The sequence below is a fragment of the Plasmodium vinckei genome (genome assembly GCF_900681995.1).
Source record: "Plasmodium vinckei vinckei genome assembly, chromosome: PVVCY_12".
Taxonomy (NCBI): Eukaryota; Apicomplexa; class Aconoidasida; order Haemosporida; family Plasmodiidae; genus Plasmodium; species Plasmodium vinckei.
The window spans coordinates 161,437-182,121 of record NC_051304.1 but is presented as its reverse complement, the minus strand read 5'-3'; the positions used below and the strand labels follow the sequence as shown (position 1 = coordinate 182,121).

Here is a 20,685-nt window from a genome sequence, read left to right as displayed (position 1 = left end):
ATTTATATATAAAAATATATATATAGCTTAATTTTTGTAGATATATATATGTATTTCATTTTATTTTTTTTTTTATCACGACTCATGTATTAGTATATATAAACCTCGTGTGGAAGTGAAAAAAGTAACGGAATTGATATTAAAAATAAAAATAATAGCTCTACCCCCTTTAGTAATATTATTATTAATAAGGATAATATGCATTGCTTTAAATATTGAAAATCATTTATTATATAGTAAAAGGTATTGTAATTTTTTTTTCCTAATATATTTGTCAAGATATATATTTACATGCACCTACATATATAGTAATATTATTATGACGCTTTATTTTTCCGTATCTTCTTTATTTACATATTTAAAATTGTAATAATGATTTGGAGTGTTTTTTTTTTTAATATATTTTTTTCATATGAACATAAATTTATATTTATTATAACTCCATAGTATTTAAATATATTGCAAATACATACGTCGTAACAAAACATCAATAAAGCACATTTTGTGGGTAAAAATATTTTCTATTTTATTATTTTATATATCTTTTATTTAAATATACATATTAAAAAAAGGGTCATTTTTTAAAATTATAATTTTTATTCACGGGCTTATATTATTTATTTCAAAAAAATATTAACCAATATTATTACATTTTTTCACATAAATTTTTTTTTAAACGTTTTATTATATTATATACCCATTTATTTACCATTTCTACATTATTATTTATATTTTTTGTATATAAAAAATATAATATATATATAAATTTTCCAATTAAATTTATTATAAACTTTAAGTTACAATTTTTTTTATCCTATAAATTTTAACAAAAACTGTAAAAATGACAAGCACTGAAGATATATCACAAGAAAGAGCTGAAAACTCTATCCAAGTAATAAACTCGTCATTTTATTAGATATCAAAAAAAAAATATATATATATATGTATATACTCATATAATACATTATTGTATGTATACATACATTTATTTATCATTATTATTTATTAATTTTACTTTTCCTCTTTTGTATGTATTATATAGGTTTCCATGACAAAGAAGCCAACCTTCTATGCCAGAATTGGAAAACGAATGTTCACAGGAAATGAAGAAAAAAATCCATTTGATGAAGTTATTATAACAGGTTTAGGCAGTGCCACAAAAATTGCAATTGGCGCAGCATCTATAATGGAAAAGGAAGATATTGGTATGTTTATTTGCATTTTACACTTGTGCATATGTTCATTAATATGTACATAATTATAAGTGCATACATTGGCTAGTTTATTCAAAAAAATTATGACATGTTCATATATTATAGCCATTAAATAACTATTTTTTTTTTTTTTTTTTTTTTTTTTTAGGCCAAATCATTAAAATTCAAACAGCTTATTTCAGTTCAGATAGAATTAATAGAAGAATACCAAAAATAACAATTGTTCTTAAAAAACACCCAGACTTTGTTGCTAATTAAATAAGAAATTAAATATATTGCACATATATATAAATATATGCAATGCAAAAATTATATATAAATATTACATACACAAGCATATATACCCAGCTGCATATGTATTAAAACATTTATGAATGTTACAATACATATGCAAAATAAACTCGCGGGTTTCATTTAAAATTATTTATTCCATGATAGAGAGACAAAAAAAAATTATGCATGTTCAGAATATATATGTATATATATATTCCACATGACCAAAAAAATAGACTGAAAAAAAAGAAGAGGAAAATTATACTACGTAAAGAGTGAATTATTATTATAAGAAGACCGTCTTATATATTTTCTTGTATTGAATTGTGTGTGTATGTATATAATATTATATTATATATGAATACATATTTTTCAATTCTTGAAAAAATATAACAATAATACATTTAAACAATGAAGATAGTAAAACGAAACAAGGGAATTTAAAGGAAAAATATTATAATATTTTGAAGGACCAAGGCATATATTTTATATACATAAAATTCAAAGCATTTTTTATATACTTTTTGTTTTTTGTATATATTCATATATGTGTGTATATATGTGTTTTTTTTCCTACATGAAAACTTTTAATTTGATTGGTCTTAAACAGTTCATCTTGTTTGTACATATACAAAAAAAAATTACATAAACATGTTTTGAAAACATTTATGTAAAAAAATTTTTAATACGAAATATATATAATTTACATTTCTACACATATGATATTTATGTGTTTTATATTTTTCACTTCATTATTGAAATAAGTGTATACTCCTTATTTCTAATTATTTTAAAAATGGGAAAAAACGTGAAAAATATATAAAATGAGGAAGTAGTTAAAGAGAGTATAAAATTAAGAATACGCATTTAATCAATGTTTAATTTACATTATATATTATAAAATACAATGTTAAGAATGGTTAATATGAGAAAATGAAAAGGATAGTAGAATAAAATATTTACTTTATTATTTATTCAGTTTTATGTACACCTCATGGGTGTTTATTATTTTTTCAAAGAAAGAAATTATAAGAAAACATCAAGCTTATTTTTTTTTATATTATTATAAAGTTGAAAAATGTTTTTATATTCAGTTAATTATAGAATTATGTGATTTACACTGTGTAGGTAAATTTTATGTGTAAAAAAATTGGTGGAGTAATATATAGGTAGCTTTCTTTTTTATATTCTAAATTTACAATCAATTTTTATAAATTTTTATGATTACACCTAGATTAATATAAAATTGTGAAAAGGTAAAAAATTGTTTAATTTCAGGTTTGATAAATATGTATCTGTACCTTTTTTATACATTTATATTTCCTTTTATTGGTGTTCAATATTAATATAAACCTTAGTGTGCACGACTTTATTAATTTTTTTTTTTTTTAAATAACTTATTCCTATTTCATTCTTGTTTCTTTGCGTCTTTAGTTTTTATTAAATAGGTATACTCATTATTTTAACATCCCCCAGTTTTTATTATGATTAATTGGTATAAGATTATATAACTTTGTTATATTATTTCATGCTTTCTGTATAACATCATGATGCATTTTCTTGGCCTTTTTTCTGTACACAAAATATGATGTGCTTTTTATTAACTTACCCCTTATATAATAGATTATTTTTAACTGACCAAAATAATTTTTTAATCATATTATTATGGTCTTCTTCTTTATTAAATTGTGCATATATATATATATACTGATTTTTACATTTTTAGCAAGCCCGAGTTTCTTTGAATTAATTGGCAATGCCAAAAGGGATTGACTTGAATGAACTTTGCTTTAATTACCAAAAACCGCAAATAAGCAAACTCGAAATATATACATGTATATAATATACATGCACATGTACCACTTTATACCTTAACAGTTTAAATTTTGTGAAATATGGACGAAAACAAAAATGAAGAAGATATAAATAATTCGATACAAGCCAATGAAGAAGCAAAGATAAACAACAATAGTAAACTATCTAAGTCCACTCAAATGTTGTTGGAAAAAAATTGTAAAAAAAATGAAAGAAAAAATATATAACTGTATATATACATACACATGTTTTAAATTATATACCTTTTTATACAAAAATTGCACCAAACTGTCAAATGTTTATATAAATATGTGTATATGCTTGTGCTTCAATTTGCTCACCAAAGTATATATTACCATTTTTACTAACATATTATTTTTTGTACACATTTCAGCATTAAAATTACAAGAACTAATCGAAGGAAGTTATAAAAATTGTATAATAAAAAGTGATAGAGAACAATATAGACAGTATGTGCCTAGAATGCTATGGGGGAATCCATGTAAATATTTTCCTGCAACACCCTTATTGGAATTTCAAAGGTTATAATATAAAAAGGAAAATATAAATAATAAATTTCTAACACAAATATACACATAAGCATACATACATAAGCATGCATACATATCTATAAATAAAAAATTAATCATTTATTTAGCCCCGAATTATTTGAAAAATTTAATCTGGATACACTATTTTTTATATTCTACTATCAACCAGTAAGTTCATTAAAATAGTATATATGTAGTATGACCTAAAAAGATTTATTTATGAACAAGTCATGTAAATATGTACACAACTATGAAAAAAAAAAAAAAAATGCACACACATGTGGGATTATTTTTCCTTCACAAAAGGGAACTTATCAGCAGCATTTAGCTTCGAAAGAGTTGAAAAAAAAATCATGGAAATATCACAAAAAGTACACAACTTGGTTTTTCCCTTATGGAAATACTATCCGAATTTCAAATGATAAATCAGAGAAAGGAACCTATTTTTCATTTGATTATGAAACAAGTAATAATTGCAAATAGCTATGTAGCTATATAGCTACCTACCTATCTAGCTAAAATTGTTCATGTAAAAATTCCTTATACTTTATCCGTGTACCTATCATGTTTTACCAAATTTTTTTTGTGTTTGCTTTCTCAGCTTGGTCCAATCAACTGAAAGAAAATTTTTTATTTGAAAATATATATCTCGAAAATGAGACACCCATATAACCTGATTACTTGTAAAGATATACAAAACAATAAAAGGAAATATGGTCGCACACGCACACATATATATATATTTTAGAACAAGATTATATAATATAAGAATATATTTATGTTTTTTATTATTTGAATATTTTATGGTGTATATAGTCCTGTTTTTTTTACAAATATATGGAATTTATGTCCAATGTTTTTTATTTTATTTTTAATAAATTTTTCTTCGCGATTTTCATCTTTTTTTTTTTTTTAATTTATACAATAATACACAATTTTCAAAAATAAAAATAAATTTTCCATATCATTAAGGTACTTGTTTAAAATTATGAGAATAAGGAAAAACAAGTTAGCATATAGATTATGGTATGTAAATAAAAGCCCAATTTGAACAAGATAATAATTTTTTTTCTTATTTTTCTTACTTTTATACTGTGACATGAGTAAGGTTAAAGTTTATAATACTGACGTTGTAATGTAGCATTAATTGTTTTGTAAAAAGATAATAAGTTTTTATGTCTTTATAAAAATCATTGTTTAAATGTATGCTTAAAATACAAAAATGATAAAAAAAAATAAATGCAGAAAAGACAGAGTATTTGTTTATTACATACTACCATTCCTTAATTTGTATAGCATATAATGAATAAAATTAACTCAAATAATTCACTGTTTTTTTTATTTTCTTTTTTTTTACAAAATGGATAATGCATGTATTGTAATACAACTGAGATATATGATATAAGCATATTTTAACTATAATAAATTTCTTATTGATTGTGAAAAAAAATTAAAACATTTTAAAATTTGATTTTTTTTTTTATATTATATATATGTCTTATGTATAAGTTGATTTAGGTAAAACCATTTATAATGTAGTAATAGTTGAGAGTATTTTTCAAGCTTATATGAAAATTAAAAATTTTTATTTTTGTTGTATTTTTGCGTTTTTTTGGAAAATTTAAAACATGCATTAATATATACATGCATGCTATTTTTTTAATTTTTTTTTCTCTATATTATTATTAACAAAATAGACGTTATTTTTTTAATTGTATATATTATTGTGTAAGTATAAGACTGTCCATTTGGAGGGTATCTTGTTTTTTCAATTTTTGTTTTCTACTACTTTATTCTTAGTATAATATAGTAGAACAAAAAAGGAAATTCATTTTTTTTAAATAAAATCTATAATGCATTACACACATAAATCTAAAAAAATAGTTATTTAATCATCATTTAAAATATATACATGCAAGAAAGAAATTCTATAACATTATTTTAAGTACTATGCCAGGCGATATATATTTGTAATTTTTTTTTTGTGTGTGGGAGAAATTGTATTTTTTATTTTACTTATAAGAATTTCGTTTGTTTTTAGAGCATTCTCCCTTGGTTATTTTGTTTTTTTTGTTTTGTTTCCTTTTTTTTCCGTTTCTTTTTCACAATTTTTTTGTTAAAAATTTGAAATTAAAAATATTTTTCAATTACAAAGTCATAAAAAAAAAAGGATGGCAAAAAATGTGAAGAAAGTAGAAAGGAAGGATGGTAAGGAGGAAAAAAAAAATACAGCAAATAAAAAGAAAAGTGACTCAAAAGATCAGGCTCACAATAAATTAAAAAATAAATCCAAAGAAAATGAAAAAAAGGGGAAGGAAAAAAATGGTAAGAATAAGTCGGTATATGTGGAAAATCAATCGACCCAAAAGGATAGCAAATTGCAGACACGGGTAGAAAAGGAACCCCAAAAAGGTGCCGAAAAAAAAGTGGAAAAAAAAGTAGAAAAAAAGGAAAGCAAAAAGACAGGAAAAAGTTACTCCCACGATAAAGGGAAACCCGTGAAGAATAAAAATGTAAACTTTAGACAGTCTGAAATAGGGAAACAAAATGAAAGTTTTTTATGCTGCTTTTGTTGTGGAGGTAATGAGGAAGAATTAGGTGAAGTACGTGTTAATGATGCAGAATTAAAATTGTTGGATATGAAAAAACAATTATTAGAAGAGGAAGAGGAAAAAAAAAGATTAAAGATGCTAGAGGAAGAAGAAAAAAAAAGGCGGATAAAAATTTTAGAGGAAGAAGAAGAAGAAAAACGACGACTAAAAATGTTAGAGGAAGAAGATGAAAAAAGGGAATTACCAATGTTAGAGGATGAAGATGAGGAAAAAAGACAATTAGAAACATTGGAGGAAGAAGATGATGAAATAGCATCCCAGAAAAAGAAGGAGACAGTGTTAGTAAATAAAGAAATGAAAGTAAGGTTATTTACTAAAAAAAAAGCAAAATTAAATTTTCTTGGAGCAGCAGCTGCACCTAGCCCTCCTGAAGAAAAACATTGTGTTGGTCCTCCACCAGAAGTAAGAAAAACAAAAGTAAATGTAAGTGAAGGTATATATTTAATTTATAGTAATGAAAATTATGGAAAATTAGAAATACATTATTCGAAAACTGGAATGAAAGGAAGTGGAGTATTAGCATATATATCATCCGACACAATTCCCGATTTTTATTTTGATCAAAAACATTCTAAACAAATTATATTAAAAAATATTTCAACCAAAATGACAAGTGGCTATTCTAATGATTTAAAACCTTATTATGAATGTTATATAGAATTTATAAAATTAAAAAAAAAATTTAATGGAACATTGTACTTTCTGCCCGCTTTTGAGGCTCAACCTCCTCCCCATCTGGACATTATTTTTTTTAACACCCGAGAAAAAAAGGTACGGCGAGTTAAAACTCAAAAGTGGCTAACATTTTTCACGTAATTTTTCACGTAATTTTTGTGTTGTTTTCATGCCATTTTCACACCATTCATGTGTATGCTTTTTACTTTTTCAGTTAAACTATGCCCCGATAGAGAAGCCAGTCGAAATTTCCGGAGACATTCTTTTTGTCATACAGAAGGGATTGAAAATATTTAAAGAGGAAGTAGAAGTTGAGAAGTTGTGTAACTATATGAAATGTTATGGAGCTTTATTAAATTTGTCTTAAAATTTTAAATTTAATTTTGATACATATAAAAAGGAAGAAGTATCTTAGCCTATACAATGTATGGATGCATATGTTGATCATTTTGTGGTAATTATGCTGATATATATTTTTATTTGGTTATATGCTATTCCTTGATTCGAATATTTTTGTTTCTGTAAAAATAACATTGACTTTATTAGAAGTGCTTTGCATGTTGGCAGATGATTTGATATTGATAGTAATTATTCTACATTTTAACAATTTTGAAATATATGCATTTCATTTTATTCGTTCTCTTTAAAATGGTTGACACCAATTCATGCATTGTATGTCCCTTTCATGGACATTTTGTGTGCTCCATTTTAAAACACTTAACAATGTGCATAAATAAATTTCAATAATATTTAATTTTTCCCAATATGTGTAAACATTTATGAGAATAAATGGGTTGAAATTGAATTAGAGTCGTGGTGAAAAATGTATGGAAATGGATGAAAATTAAGTAAAAAATAATAAAAAATATGGAGGAATAGTGGAAGAATAGTGAAAAGGATTAAGTAAAAAATGGAACTACACGTAGGTGTCGTCAACATGTTTGTAATCATCAACGTAGTTGAATTTATCTGTGTCCTGGTTATCTAAATTAGTATTTTTTTTTTTCAAAGTAAGTTTAGCATTGAATTTTGAAAAATTAAGAGAAGATAATTTTTGGTTAGGAGTTAAAGCATCACCAAATTCTTCGCCATATTTTTTATTTGACCATAAGGGTTTATATAATGCAATAAGTGCAGGGAATTTTTTTCTTTCATTTTGTAATTCATATGATTGGTATCTATCATCATTCGGATCTTCAGCTAATTGATGTGATCGTCCTTCATTTCTAATTTCAGTCATAAAGTAATGATACATTTCTGCCATTTCAGGTACTGACATATTATAAGAATAAGATTCATGTTGTTGTTTTACTGGATATATACACATATTAAGTACTACCGTTTTGTTTTGAATTTCATCAGAACTACAATTATAATTACCACCTCCAATATAATCAATAGGTTCATGTCTATCCAAGTAATAGGAAATATAATCAGAATCATTATTTGGATTAATTATATGATCAAGTAATATTTCTTTAGCTCTTAAATATGCATGATCATTAATTAGTTTAATTTGTTTTGATGAATATTTTTTTTTACTTGAAATTCCGAATAGTTCAGTTTTTATTTCATCAATTCTTCGTATTTGATCTTTTGTTTTATCAGTATGTTTATTAATTTCATGCCATTCAATAATAAGACGTTTCATAATTTTATAAAATTTAATTCGATTCCAATTTGGATCTTCAAAATATCCCCCAAAAAACCCTCTTGCTGCCAATTCCCATTCGATTCGTGGCTCAGGTATTGAACAAGTTGGTGATGGATAACCATGAGGAATAATATGATTTTCTATTATTTTATGATTCCATGGATAGATTAAGTTTGATAAATCTTTAGATAAAACAGGGTCTCGCCAAATTGTATTTAATTGTGTTGTTTCTTTTGCATTAACATAATTCCAATTACCCCATTGTCTATATTCTAAATCTTCTTCTGTTTCTAAAAATGTTTGATCTTGATTTCCATCAGTTTCAAAATCAAATTGTATAAGTTCATCAAAATTATAATTTCTCCAGCTTACACCATGATCTAAATAATATGGTATTTTTTTATACCTTTGTCTATCTTTGCCTTTTTTTAATTTTAATCCTTTACCATCATAATTTTCTAATCCTCCTTCGATTTTGCCACAAGGTTTTCTTACATCTCTTCTATGATCTAAATATGCCCATTCACCTTTTAAAAAATTATAATATGGACTTATTTCTTTTGTTATTGTTTCATGAAAAGGAATACTAATTTCCCAAGGATATGTTTTTACAGGATCTTCTAAAATGAATTTTGTTTTTTTTTCATGAATAGATCCTTTAGGTGCTAAAATCATTTTAATACATTTCTTTTTATAATTATTTAGTATTTTATTTTGTGTTAGGAAAAGTATATTTATTATTTTTTTTTTTTTTTCTCTTGGTTTGTATTTATTTTTTCTTATTATATTCCTCGTTTTAACAATTTCCCGATTAACAGAATTAAGTTTGGTTACTTTTGTGGGTCTACTTTTTTTTTCATTTTTGTAAATTTGGGTTAGGGGTCGAAAATAGGTCCCACTGTTGGTATTATGATGTGAGTTCCTTAACTTGACTGAATTTGTACTAGCCAACATAATTAGAAAAAAAATAAAATACCATATTTTCATTTTGCTTTTACTTTCATTTTTTCATAAATGTAACGTATATTTGGATGACCTTATTTTAGTTGTTTTTCCCGAGGTGTCTCGATTTATTTTCTTTCTCTATATTTGTGTTCCTTTCCATTTTCTGTTATTATACATGAATATTTATGATTGGTTGTTGAATGATACTTATTGATGATTGTTGAAATATAAATTCACTTTCATTGTGTAGTGGCAAATATCTGTATACCTCATCAGCTCTTATGTTTCAACAAATGTATTACCAGAATGAACAAACAAAACAAAGAACTATTTATATAAATAAGTGATAGTGAAATAATAATAATAATAATAAATAGAGGTATAGTGGAATTGCTAATAACTAGGTTATGCTGTGCTATTACGAAAATTTTCAAATCAAATTTGGACCTCCAAATTTCAAACAAAAAAAAACAAAAAAAATACAATAAACTTGTATTCAGTAAAAATATATAAAAAATTAATTAAATTAATAATTATGAAATAATAAGATAGGGAAAGAATTAAAAAATAAAAATATTCGTGTGCATATAATTTTTTTTGCAAAATTTTTGTAAAAAAAAAAAAAAAAACAGTATGCATTTAAGATGGATATGCACAGTTGTATGTTATTTAAAAGGCTATTTTATAATTAAAAAAAAAAGTAAATAAAATGAAAAATAGTAAACAATATTAATAAAAATTAAAAAAATAAAAACTAAACAAAGTAGGGGATACAAAGAGTGTACAACAAATCATTGTAGCATAAAATGTTGACGAAAAAAGCTAAAATATGATTGAATAAAAATAATTAAATTATAAGACCAACATAAATTATTCGATTGAATGAGAGATAAAATTAGTTAATTTAAAAAAATAAGGATAGGTAAGTATATAAAAGTTGTATGGTTATGTAACGGCTTAAGGGCAAATACCTATTTAGGCATTGAAATCCATGGTGAAGGTTCCATATGTTTGATCTTCAAATAAAAAGGATTTTTTCTCAAGGTCTTTCCTAATTTTATTTTTTAAAATGGTGGACGTTCTGATGCAGCTAAAGACGTAGTTAATTTTTTGGCCTAAATGGAAAAGTAAAAAATGGAAGGATATAAAAAAAGCTGAAAAAAATGCTGAAAAAAAAGCTAAAAAAAATGGGACAAGGTAAAAAGAGGGTGTGTGGATATTCTAACTTACCTGTGAAAAATGTGAGCACAAATTTGACGGCACTGATGGTGATAATTATTTTCATAAGGGAATTGAAATATAAAGTTTTATTTGAAAAATATATAAATTGTGTATTTAAGGTTATATTTGAATTTGAGAAAACTGATAATAAAATTGTTAATATAGTGTAAATTAATAATTTAAAAAAACACCAAATACTTAAAATAAAAAATGATTGGGATGATTTTTGTAATATTATTGGGCTATCATAAGAATATCCATATATACCTTGAGCTGTTAATAATATAACTGTTATAATTTCAAATATTGAAAATATAAAAATAGTTTTAATTATTATATTTATATTTTGTATATATATTACAAATAATAAATTTAATAATAGTTCAAAAAAATATATAAATATTAATATACTCCATAAGACATAGAGAAATATTTTTGTTTTTATATTTTTATAATTTTCAATATTAAAATTTAATTTGTTTATCCCAATTTTCCATTTATTTCTTCTATCATTGTAAATGTTGTAAAAATGTAGTAGCTCCAAATTATCAGGCATGTTTGTTTTGCTTTAAAATATGATGAAAAAGTATTGGCGGTAATAATATTTTTAGTCGTCTTGCTCGTTTTGAACTTTTGTTGTCTGGCCCGTATTTTTATTTATTTGGTTGTCTATTCTTATTATGATTTCCTAGTCTGTCGTATTTATTGTTTAATTTTGTTTGAAAATATCATTAACCCACTTTGATTTTATATATTACAAAAATGAAAGTTTTTATTCTAGTTGTAAAAAAAAAAGATAAAGCGGAAATGTGTTTCAATACTCATTGTTTTATGTATTATGGACAACTACAATTTTACGAATAGGGGGTGATAAAAAAGTAAATATAAAATTACTAATTATAGAAATAAAAATAACATACATAAGTAAGAATAACTAGCAAACTACTAATTATTTATATATTCAACAAATTTTATATTAAATTTACAAATTAAAATAATGGGTGTGTGGTTATACCTTTTCATTATTAATTATTTTGGGGATGATCTATGAAATATTGGAAGAAAATTTCTAAAGCGCTTCACCATGTGCATATATAATGAAGTATACTTTTGTTTGATAATATTTTCGTTTTACTTTTTTTATAGATTAATATGGCATATTTTACTACTATTAGTGGTAGTATTTTTATATTTTGTTTGGGATGTCGTGATTAAACATGTACGTTCATATTTTATAAGTATTACTGAATAAATTATATTTCCTTTGAACTTGATAGGAAGTTATATATTTTTTTGAATTATAGTTGCACTTATTAATTAATTGTTCGTTAATAATATACATATCTATGTATTATAAATTTATCTTTTTACCTTTATTAAAATTAACCGTCTTATCAATATATATAATTGTCTAACATAATTCGAAAAAAAAATTCACTAAAAAAAAATATACATGTTATACATGTACAGTTCATAATTTTTTAACGTTATAAGATACGGCTGTTAATAAAAAAAAAAAAAAAAAAAAACGTCTAACACGGATAATTTACTATATTGAAAAAAATATATCCTATTTAAATATATTTAATGTGTTAAACTAAAATTATGCAATTATGTGCAACCAAAGGGCAACATAAAAAAGATGATATATGTAATACTATTTTTCTACATAAAATATATTAACATATATGACGAAATAAATTATTATAAAAATAAAATTTAGTTGTATATTGTTAAAAAAAAAAGGTATGAGAGTAATATTTGATAAGAAAAATTATATTGCTCGATTTAAAAATTGACCAAGTAACTTTATTCTTTGAAAGACGGAATTATGGAATTTAGGAAGTTCAAAGAAAGGATTAAAAATAGACATTTTAATAAGTTGTATACTTAGTGAAACATTAAGGGTGTTCATATTTACATAAACAGTGTGCATATATGTTTGTTCTAACTTAATTATTACTATTATGGTTATTTTTATTATTTTCATTTTTTCAAACTTAAAATATGTATAAAAATAATTTATTAATATTCCATTTAAAATATGATAGTAAATCCCGGTTAAAAAATATGAGCTAAATATAAACTTATTTATACAGCCATATATAGTATAATTTTTATGTAAAAATAATATATTGTTTTTGGGAAAAATTTGGAGAAAGTGTGTAACTAATATAGAGCATATAATAGTGCTATTTTTTTGAAGAATTATTTTTAAATTAATTTTTTAATTTGAATATGTAGGTTACGAGAAATGGAAAATTATGTATTTCCTTGTTCTATATAAATTAGTGGTGATGTTATTTTTTTCGTTTCACACCTTTTCGAGTATATAAATATTCCTCGATTATTTGTAAATTTTTTTTTTTATTTAAGATTTATATATGTATTAATATTAAAAATGTGAATAATTATAATTAGGATAAAAAAGGATTATTATTTTTTTTTTTCTCTTCTCCATGTATAATAGAAAGTATACCAAAGCAAAATAAATAAAATTGAATTAAAATAAAAATAAAATATGATGAAAAATAATATTATTTAAAAATATTGATAAATATGAAAATACAGACTTTTTTCAAAACATTCCCTTATACTAAAATGTAAAGGGAAAATGTATTGGTGAAATTTGGACTGTATAATAATAGTAAGCCTAATTAAATGATGGCAACTTTTATGGGGTTATAAAATATTTGAAAAAAAAAAGTATACATAAATTACAAATAGAGAGACATTAATAAAATGGTGAATTTTAATAATTTTATAAATAAATGTATTTGTGTATTCTTTTCAAATATTCCCAAGACTTTTTATGGGAAAGAAAAAATCAAATTATATAGGGAAATTATAGATAATGCCAAAAACTCTAAAATAATTAATTTTCCTATAGACAAAGATTCAGTTAATTTTTTCTATATTTCAAATGAAATTAATAAGCTTCTTAATATAAAAAATAAAATAATTAATGATAATATTCAAAAAAAAATAATTGTTGAAAAATGTTTTAATCTATATTATCTATTAGCTACACACACAAAATTAAAAAAGGAAACATTTTATAAAAAAAGAATATTGGAATGTATTGAAGAAAATATTTCTAAATATATATATAATAATAAGGATCAGAAACTTGATGAAAAAAATATTCCATATAGTATACGCATAAGAAATAATAAATCGGTGGGGAACTTATTTAATGAACTGAAAGAAGATTGCTCAAAATATTTGAAAAAAATTAACAACATTAAAGTTAGGTATGTATGTATGTATGTATGTATGTATGTATGTATGTATGTATGTATGTATGTATGTATGTATGTATGTATGTATGTATGTATGTATGTATGTATGTATGTATGTATGTATGTATGTATGTATGTATGTATGTATGTATGTATGTATGTATGTATGTATGTATGTATGTATGTATGTATGTATGTATGTATGTATGTATGTATGTATGTATGTATGTATGTATGTATGTATGTATGTATGTATGTATGTATGTATGTATGTATGTATGTATGTATGTATGTATGTATGTATGTATGTATGTATGTATGTATGTATGTATGTATGTATGTATGTATGTATGTATGTATGTATGTATGTATGTATGTATGTATGTATGTATGTATGTATGTATGTATGTATGTATGTATGTATGTATGTATGTATGTATGTATGTATGTATGTATGTATGTATGTATGTATGTATGTATGTATGTATGTATGTATGTATGTATGTATGTATGTATGTATGTATGTATGTATGTATGTATGTATGTATGTATGTATGTATGTATGTATGTATGTATGTATGTATGTATGTATGTATGTATGTATGTATGTATGTATGTATGTATGTATGTATATATATATATGATTATACTTATGTAGTACACTGTATATCCAATTCATATTGTGCTTATAGGAAATAATGAAAAGTTTTTATATTAGTCTCCTTTTGGTTTATTGAAAAATTTCAATGTGCATTTGTTTGATCTGTCTACTGTTTTGTTCTATATATTTTTTATTATTTTATTTATACATGTTTGTGTTACACTTTTTAGGCATTTAATAATAGACAAGAACGAAATAAAAATAGACGACGGATGGAAGAAAAGCCATGAGTACACTTTTAATAAAAATAAATTGAAAATTCCAATCAGTAAGTATAATTATGAATATATTTTAAATGGGCTTGAAGAATCTGAGTCTCGAAAAAAAGTACTAGACTTACTTAACAGTCCATATAAAAATTTAAATTTAAATAGTGATGTAATAAATATACTAAAAAAAAGATATGATTTAGCTAATAAATTGGGGTATAAAAATTGGGGACATTATTCTATATCACAATTTACAATGGAAAAAAATAATTATGAAAATATAGAAAAGTTTCTTAACATAATTAAAGAAAAGATCGAAAAAGATTATGATAAAATAATTTATGATATATTAAAAATAAGCAATTTTAGTAAATTTAACAATAAAAATAATAAAAAAAATTATTGGGAAAATAATACACACAAACTAGCCATTTATGATTGGAGTTTTTATTATAATAAAATTATGAACAAGTCAGATGAATATTTGATAAATAGCTATTTTCCACAAAATGTTGTTTTAAAAAATTTTATGGAAATTATTTCAAGAATATATAATTTTTTTTATGAAGAAATTAAAGATGGAGAAATAAAAAAAAAATGGCCAAAAGATAGTATAATATATAAAATAGAACGTTACCAAACTAATGTGAAAAAAGGGAATACACAAAATTATAACGATAAAAATATGTCTAATAATTCATTTTTAGGATATATATATATAATTCCATATATGGACATAAGTTTTAAAGACTATTTTAGGGTCCCTTCAATGAGTTCTTTACCAAATACATGTTTAATAAGTCCAGGACATGTATTGATAGATTATAAATTTATTAGAACAGTACCTATTAAAAATAAATTATTTAGTTCATCTGAAATTTTAACATTATTTCATGAATTTGGTCATGCATATCATTTATTATTGTTGTCAAATAATTTGAGTTTATCAAATTTATTTAATATTCCCTTAGATTATGCTGAATTTTTTTCGCATATAAATGAGCATATAGCTAATAATTATGATATAATTAGTAGTATGTCTAATAAAATTGATAATAATTTAAAAATAAGTGAAAATCTATTTAAAACAATTAAATTTGATTGTTCAAGATATGCTAATATATATTCACAATCTATTATAGATTATGTTATACATAACCTTAATCCACATTTGTTTTTTTCAAACACAACTAATAGTTCTGAAAATAAGATAGAGAATGAAGAAGATAATCTATGCAATTTTTATGAAATAATTGAAAAATATTTCCCTTATAAATTTTGTTCCTCTTATTCAGTACATTCTACTAGTTTTCCATATCATTTTTCAAGTTGTTATTCTGGGGCTGTTTTAAGTTATTTATTTGCAGAGACACGAGTTCTTTTAAATGTTTCAACAGATCAAATTAATTTAAAAAAAAATAATACCCTAACTTCTTTTCAGAAAAAGTTTTATGATATAATTCTTAACGACTTTAAAACAGACAATTATCCTTCTGTTATAAATAGTTTAATAAATTCGAAGAAAAATGGAAAAATTTTTAAGTAGCTAAATGTTTAGCTTCATTATAAATATTACACATTTTTTTGTTTTTGTTATGCATGTACATAAGTTTATGATTTGCTCTCCCTCCTACACAATTCTATCACGGAGGATGCCAACTTAATAAGTATCAAACAAATTATAAAATAATACTTAAAAAAGCAAAAAAAAAAAATAAAAATATTTCGAAATATAGTTTTATTTTTAGAGGAAAATAATTTATTCGTTTGTGTTAAAATTGGATATACTTTTTTTATGGGTAACCATTTAAAAAGTATTTCAAAAAAATTAGTAAAGCCAAGTGTCGATAGTAACATTATTTTGTTTACTATACTTTTTTCACTACATACAAAATAAGCCAAATTAATAACTTTGTTTTAAAATTAAGATATAAAAATAGATTTGAAATAAAATTTTATTAAAAATTTGTCTTCGATTTTTTTTTTATCGTTGCTTTGTATGCATATATTAATGTAAATATGGGAATTACAACATCAAAAAAAATGGATATATATATTGGGGTGAAATAAAAAGGAAATTTTAATTTTTACATATATGGAAAAATAGCATTTTTATATTTGTATGATTGTAATAATTTTTTTTTATTTTTAAATATAAGAATTATAGTTAAGGAAAAGGCAAAATTTAGCTATTTTCATTAGTTTTTTTATATTAAAAAAATATATATTTATGTACATTTTTATTATTGGTATTATGTTTTCTCTTTTTCGAATTAATGAGGAAAAAAATAAAGAGAAAACTTTTGGGGGTTAGATTGGTTAATCTTATTTGAAGTGTTATTAATCATTTCAAATAGTTTCGAAGTTTTTTGAAAATTTTATAAAAAGTAATTATCATTTGTAGCTTTCTATAATAAATATACCATTTTTTATGAATACTTATTTTGTTTAGCCATATAGAAAGCCCTTCTTTTTATGAAAAAAAATGTAGCATACCTATACAGTCACACATATATATGTATATATATAATGAATGGTCATAATTATGGCATATTAATTTTTTCCAACATAAAAGTATATATAGCTAGTTAGTGATAAAGAATAAAAGAGAGTACTGATGTAAATAAAATTGGTATTTTTTGTTGGCTAGTATCTATATATACTTATATGGAAAGTACAACAAAATTTATGTAGAGCCATATCTACTACCTACTATTTATGTGAATCAAAATGGAGGAGAAAGAAAGGGACATTGAAAAATGTCAGTGTTATTATGAAATATTAGGAGTTGAAAAAAATGCAACAATTGAAGATATAAAAAAGAATTATAAAAAATTAATTTTAAATTATCATCCTGATAAAAATTCAAATCGATCAGAAGAAGAGTTAAAAAAATATACTCATATTTTTAGAAAAATACAAGAATCTTATGAATGTTTAATTGATGAGAAGAGACGAAACTGGTATGATGCCAATCGTAATAAAATTATAAGAGGAAGAGAAGAAGAAGAAAAAAAAGAAGGGGATGAAATATATTCATATAATAATTATAAAGTTAATATAAATATTTGGGGATATTTTAATAATAATTGTTTTAGTGGATATGATGATAATTGTGAAAAAGGTTTTTACAACGTTTATAGAAAATTGTTTGAAGATATAATAAAAGAAGAAAATGAAGAAATAAATAAAATAAACAAAATAAATAAAAACAATAAAGAGAAACCAATTAATGCTCCAAGTTTTGGAAACTCTCAAACTTGTGGAAAAAGTATTGATGAGTTTTATGAATATTGGAGTAATTTTAGTACTGTTAAAAAGTTTGATTTTTTTAATGAGTATTTAAAATCGTATGAATTTGAAAATAGACATACACGAAGAAATTTAAAAAAAGAAAGTGAAAAAAAAAGTGCTAAAGAAAGAAAAAATTATAATGAAAATATAAGATCATTAGTACAACATTTAAAACAATATGACAGTAGATATTTAAATAGGGCTGTCCAAATTGTAGAAGAAAAAAGGAAAAAAAATGAAGAAAAAGAAAATAAAAAAAAACAACAATTATTAGAAAGAAGATTATTATTTGAACAGTCTAAAAAGAAATGGGAAGAAGAACAAGCAGCATATTATGATGAAGAAGATTTATCAGATTATAATCACCATACGAGAGAATTTCGTTTTGAATCTTCTTATAATCATTATGATAGTTCTGGAAATGAATATTCAAAAAGGAATTCAAATTTTAAAAGAACTGATAATATAGATGATGGTGAATATCAAAATGATAATAATTCGGAACATAGTATAAAACAAAATATTATTTATCGGTGTGAAGTATGTAAAAAAAATTTCAAAACCATGAAACATTATAATTCTCATGAGAAGTCTAAAAAACATATAACAAATTTTTTGAAAATTACAAAAAATTTAGATTTGGATGATATATTTGGGGATGTTGGAAATGATGAGGAAAATGATAACGAAATTAAGGTGGAAAAAAAAAAAAAAAAAAAAAAAAAAAAAAAATTCTCCTACTTTCTCTTTTAATAATATAGAAAATAATGAAAACTCTTCATCGGAAAATATAATGAATAATGATGATTATTTATCTGACTTTATCAATAATAAAAAAAAATATAGATATAATTTTTTGGATGAAACAGATGGTGTAAAAGAGGATAATTCTTCAAGCAGTTTGGATGGTAATAAAAAAAAAAAAAAGAAAAAAAAAAAAAAAAATTCTGAACAAATCGAGAAGAATAAAGAAGTCAGAAGTTTTGAAAAACCGGACCTAATCAAAACTTTTGAAGATAAGGATGTTGGAAAATGTAAGGATGATACAACAAAGGATAATTCTAAAAATTTAAAATGTCAAATATGCAACCAAGGTTTTGATTCAAGAAATAAATTATTTGAGCATATAAAAGCGGAGGGTCATATGGCTAATAAAGTTATTGTGCCACCCTCTAAAGCAAAAAAAAAAAATAAAAAAAAATAAAAAAAAGGAAAAAAAATAATGTATAATTTTTTATTGTTTTATTTTTACGTCTATTTAAACATTTTTTTAAAATTATGCTTAATTATTTTTTTTTTGTTTTTGTTTTGTATAATTTATTACAAAATCTATTGAATATTTTTCAAAAAGATGAAAAGACTTAGCATGGCTAGTTAATTCGAATTTCATAAAGTAATTGGGAAATTTGAATTATTCAGATTTTAATATTAGTAACTATACAGTTTATTGATCTATATAATTGTTAGTACCTATACCTATGTTCACATCATGTATAGGGTACTATCTATAATTGTTTGTCTTATATAGTCAGTCCCTCTTTTCAATGTATTTCTTTAATCTGTTTTTCAATTTTATTTTGGTACTCCTACTGTTTTAACACACCAAATAATATGGCATCCCCTTTAATGAATTAAAACCATGTTAGACATAAGAAAAAAGAAACAAAAACATGTAGACATATGTATTTGTTTATAATTCTACTTATTATATAGTACACACTTTCATTATAAAAAATGTTAGTGAGCAAAAGAAGGAAGTTATATTAGCTTAAAAAGTGTGTATATATATATTTTTTTTAAAATAATTATATAATATGCAATAAAATTTGTAATAATACATGAGCATATTATATTATTTTCCTATTCAAATAAAAAAAAGTACAGTATAAAGGTATTATATATATTGGCATTTTCACATAAGTATGTGTATGAGATATTTTTTGCTTTGTTCATGTAAAAAAAATAATAAAATAAATAAAAATAAATTAAAGAGAGGTTTAAAATGTATAGAGATATTTTATAAATATTTTTATATACATGTTTAACAGTGATATCTATATTTAAAGTAAAACAAAATTTATGTATTTATTTTGTATGGAAATATTATTCATATGAAGGAGGATACAAATATATGTAAAAAACATTTAAAGAAAGTTAAAAAATGAAAATACATTAAGTTTAAAGGGAAAGTGCATGAACTGGTTTGCTATATAATATATGTGTGCATGTATGCTTTTGTAAATATTTATAGGGGCATACTAACTCTACATAATATATAAGCCTACTATATTTATTATTTACATAATATATATACATGTA

General features: G+C 22.8%; 7 protein-coding genes across 7 annotated transcripts; 6 read left to right on the top strand and 1 right to left on the bottom strand.

Annotated features, from left to right (window-relative positions):
• Positions 1–841: 841 nt before the first annotated feature.
• Positions 842–1,472, top strand: PVVCY_1200510 (DNA/RNA-binding protein Alba 3, putative; the record flags this gene model as incomplete). The annotated part of the gene is made up of 3 exons (XM_008625064.1): positions 842–892; positions 1,043–1,205; positions 1,363–1,472. 3 exons carry the CDS (start codon positions 842–844, stop codon positions 1,470–1,472), a joined length of 324 nt encoding a protein of 107 aa, XP_008623286.1.
• A 1,910-nt stretch (positions 1,473–3,382) lies between these two features.
• Positions 3,383–4,525, top strand: PVVCY_1200500 (CCR4-NOT transcription complex subunit 5, putative; the record flags this gene model as incomplete). Its single annotated transcript, XM_008625063.1, has 5 exons — positions 3,383–3,500; positions 3,697–3,844; positions 3,961–4,021; positions 4,160–4,319; positions 4,455–4,525. The coding sequence occupies 5 exons, from the start codon at positions 3,383–3,385 to the stop codon at positions 4,523–4,525; spliced, it is 558 nt and encodes a 185-aa protein (XP_008623285.1).
• Positions 4,526–6,024: 1,499 nt separating this feature from the next.
• PVVCY_1200490 (conserved Plasmodium protein, unknown function) lies at positions 6,025–7,507 on the top strand (the record flags this gene model as incomplete). Its single annotated transcript, XM_008625062.2, has 2 exons — positions 6,025–7,236; positions 7,355–7,507. 2 exons carry the CDS (start codon positions 6,025–6,027, stop codon positions 7,505–7,507), a joined length of 1,365 nt encoding a protein of 454 aa, XP_008623284.2.
• A 549-nt stretch (positions 7,508–8,056) lies between these two features.
• Positions 8,057–9,748, bottom strand: PVVCY_1200480 (conserved Plasmodium protein, unknown function; the record flags this gene model as incomplete). Its single annotated transcript, XM_008625061.2, has 1 exon — positions 8,057–9,748. The coding sequence occupies one exon, from the start codon at positions 9,746–9,748 to the stop codon at positions 8,057–8,059; it is 1,692 nt and encodes a 563-aa protein (XP_008623283.2).
• A 3,954-nt stretch (positions 9,749–13,702) lies between these two features.
• Positions 13,703–16,618, top strand: PVVCY_1200470 (peptidase, putative; the record flags this gene model as incomplete). The annotated part of the gene is made up of 2 exons (XM_008625059.1): positions 13,703–14,214; positions 15,034–16,618. The coding sequence occupies 2 exons, from the start codon at positions 13,703–13,705 to the stop codon at positions 16,616–16,618; spliced, it is 2,097 nt and encodes a 698-aa protein (XP_008623281.1).
• A 1,184-nt stretch (positions 16,619–17,802) lies between these two features.
• Positions 17,803–19,119, top strand: PVVCY_1200460 (DnaJ protein, putative; the record flags this gene model as incomplete). The annotated part of the gene is made up of 1 exon (XM_037634606.1): positions 17,803–19,119. The coding sequence occupies one exon, from the start codon at positions 17,803–17,805 to the stop codon at positions 19,117–19,119; it is 1,317 nt and encodes a 438-aa protein (XP_037490688.1).
• Positions 19,120–19,159: 40 nt separating this feature from the next.
• Positions 19,160–19,570, top strand: PVVCY_1200450 (DnaJ protein, putative; the record flags this gene model as incomplete). Its single annotated transcript, XM_037634605.1, has 1 exon — positions 19,160–19,570. One exon carries the CDS (start codon positions 19,160–19,162, stop codon positions 19,568–19,570), a length of 411 nt encoding a protein of 136 aa, XP_037490687.1.
• Between the last annotated feature and the right edge of the window lie 1,115 nt (positions 19,571–20,685).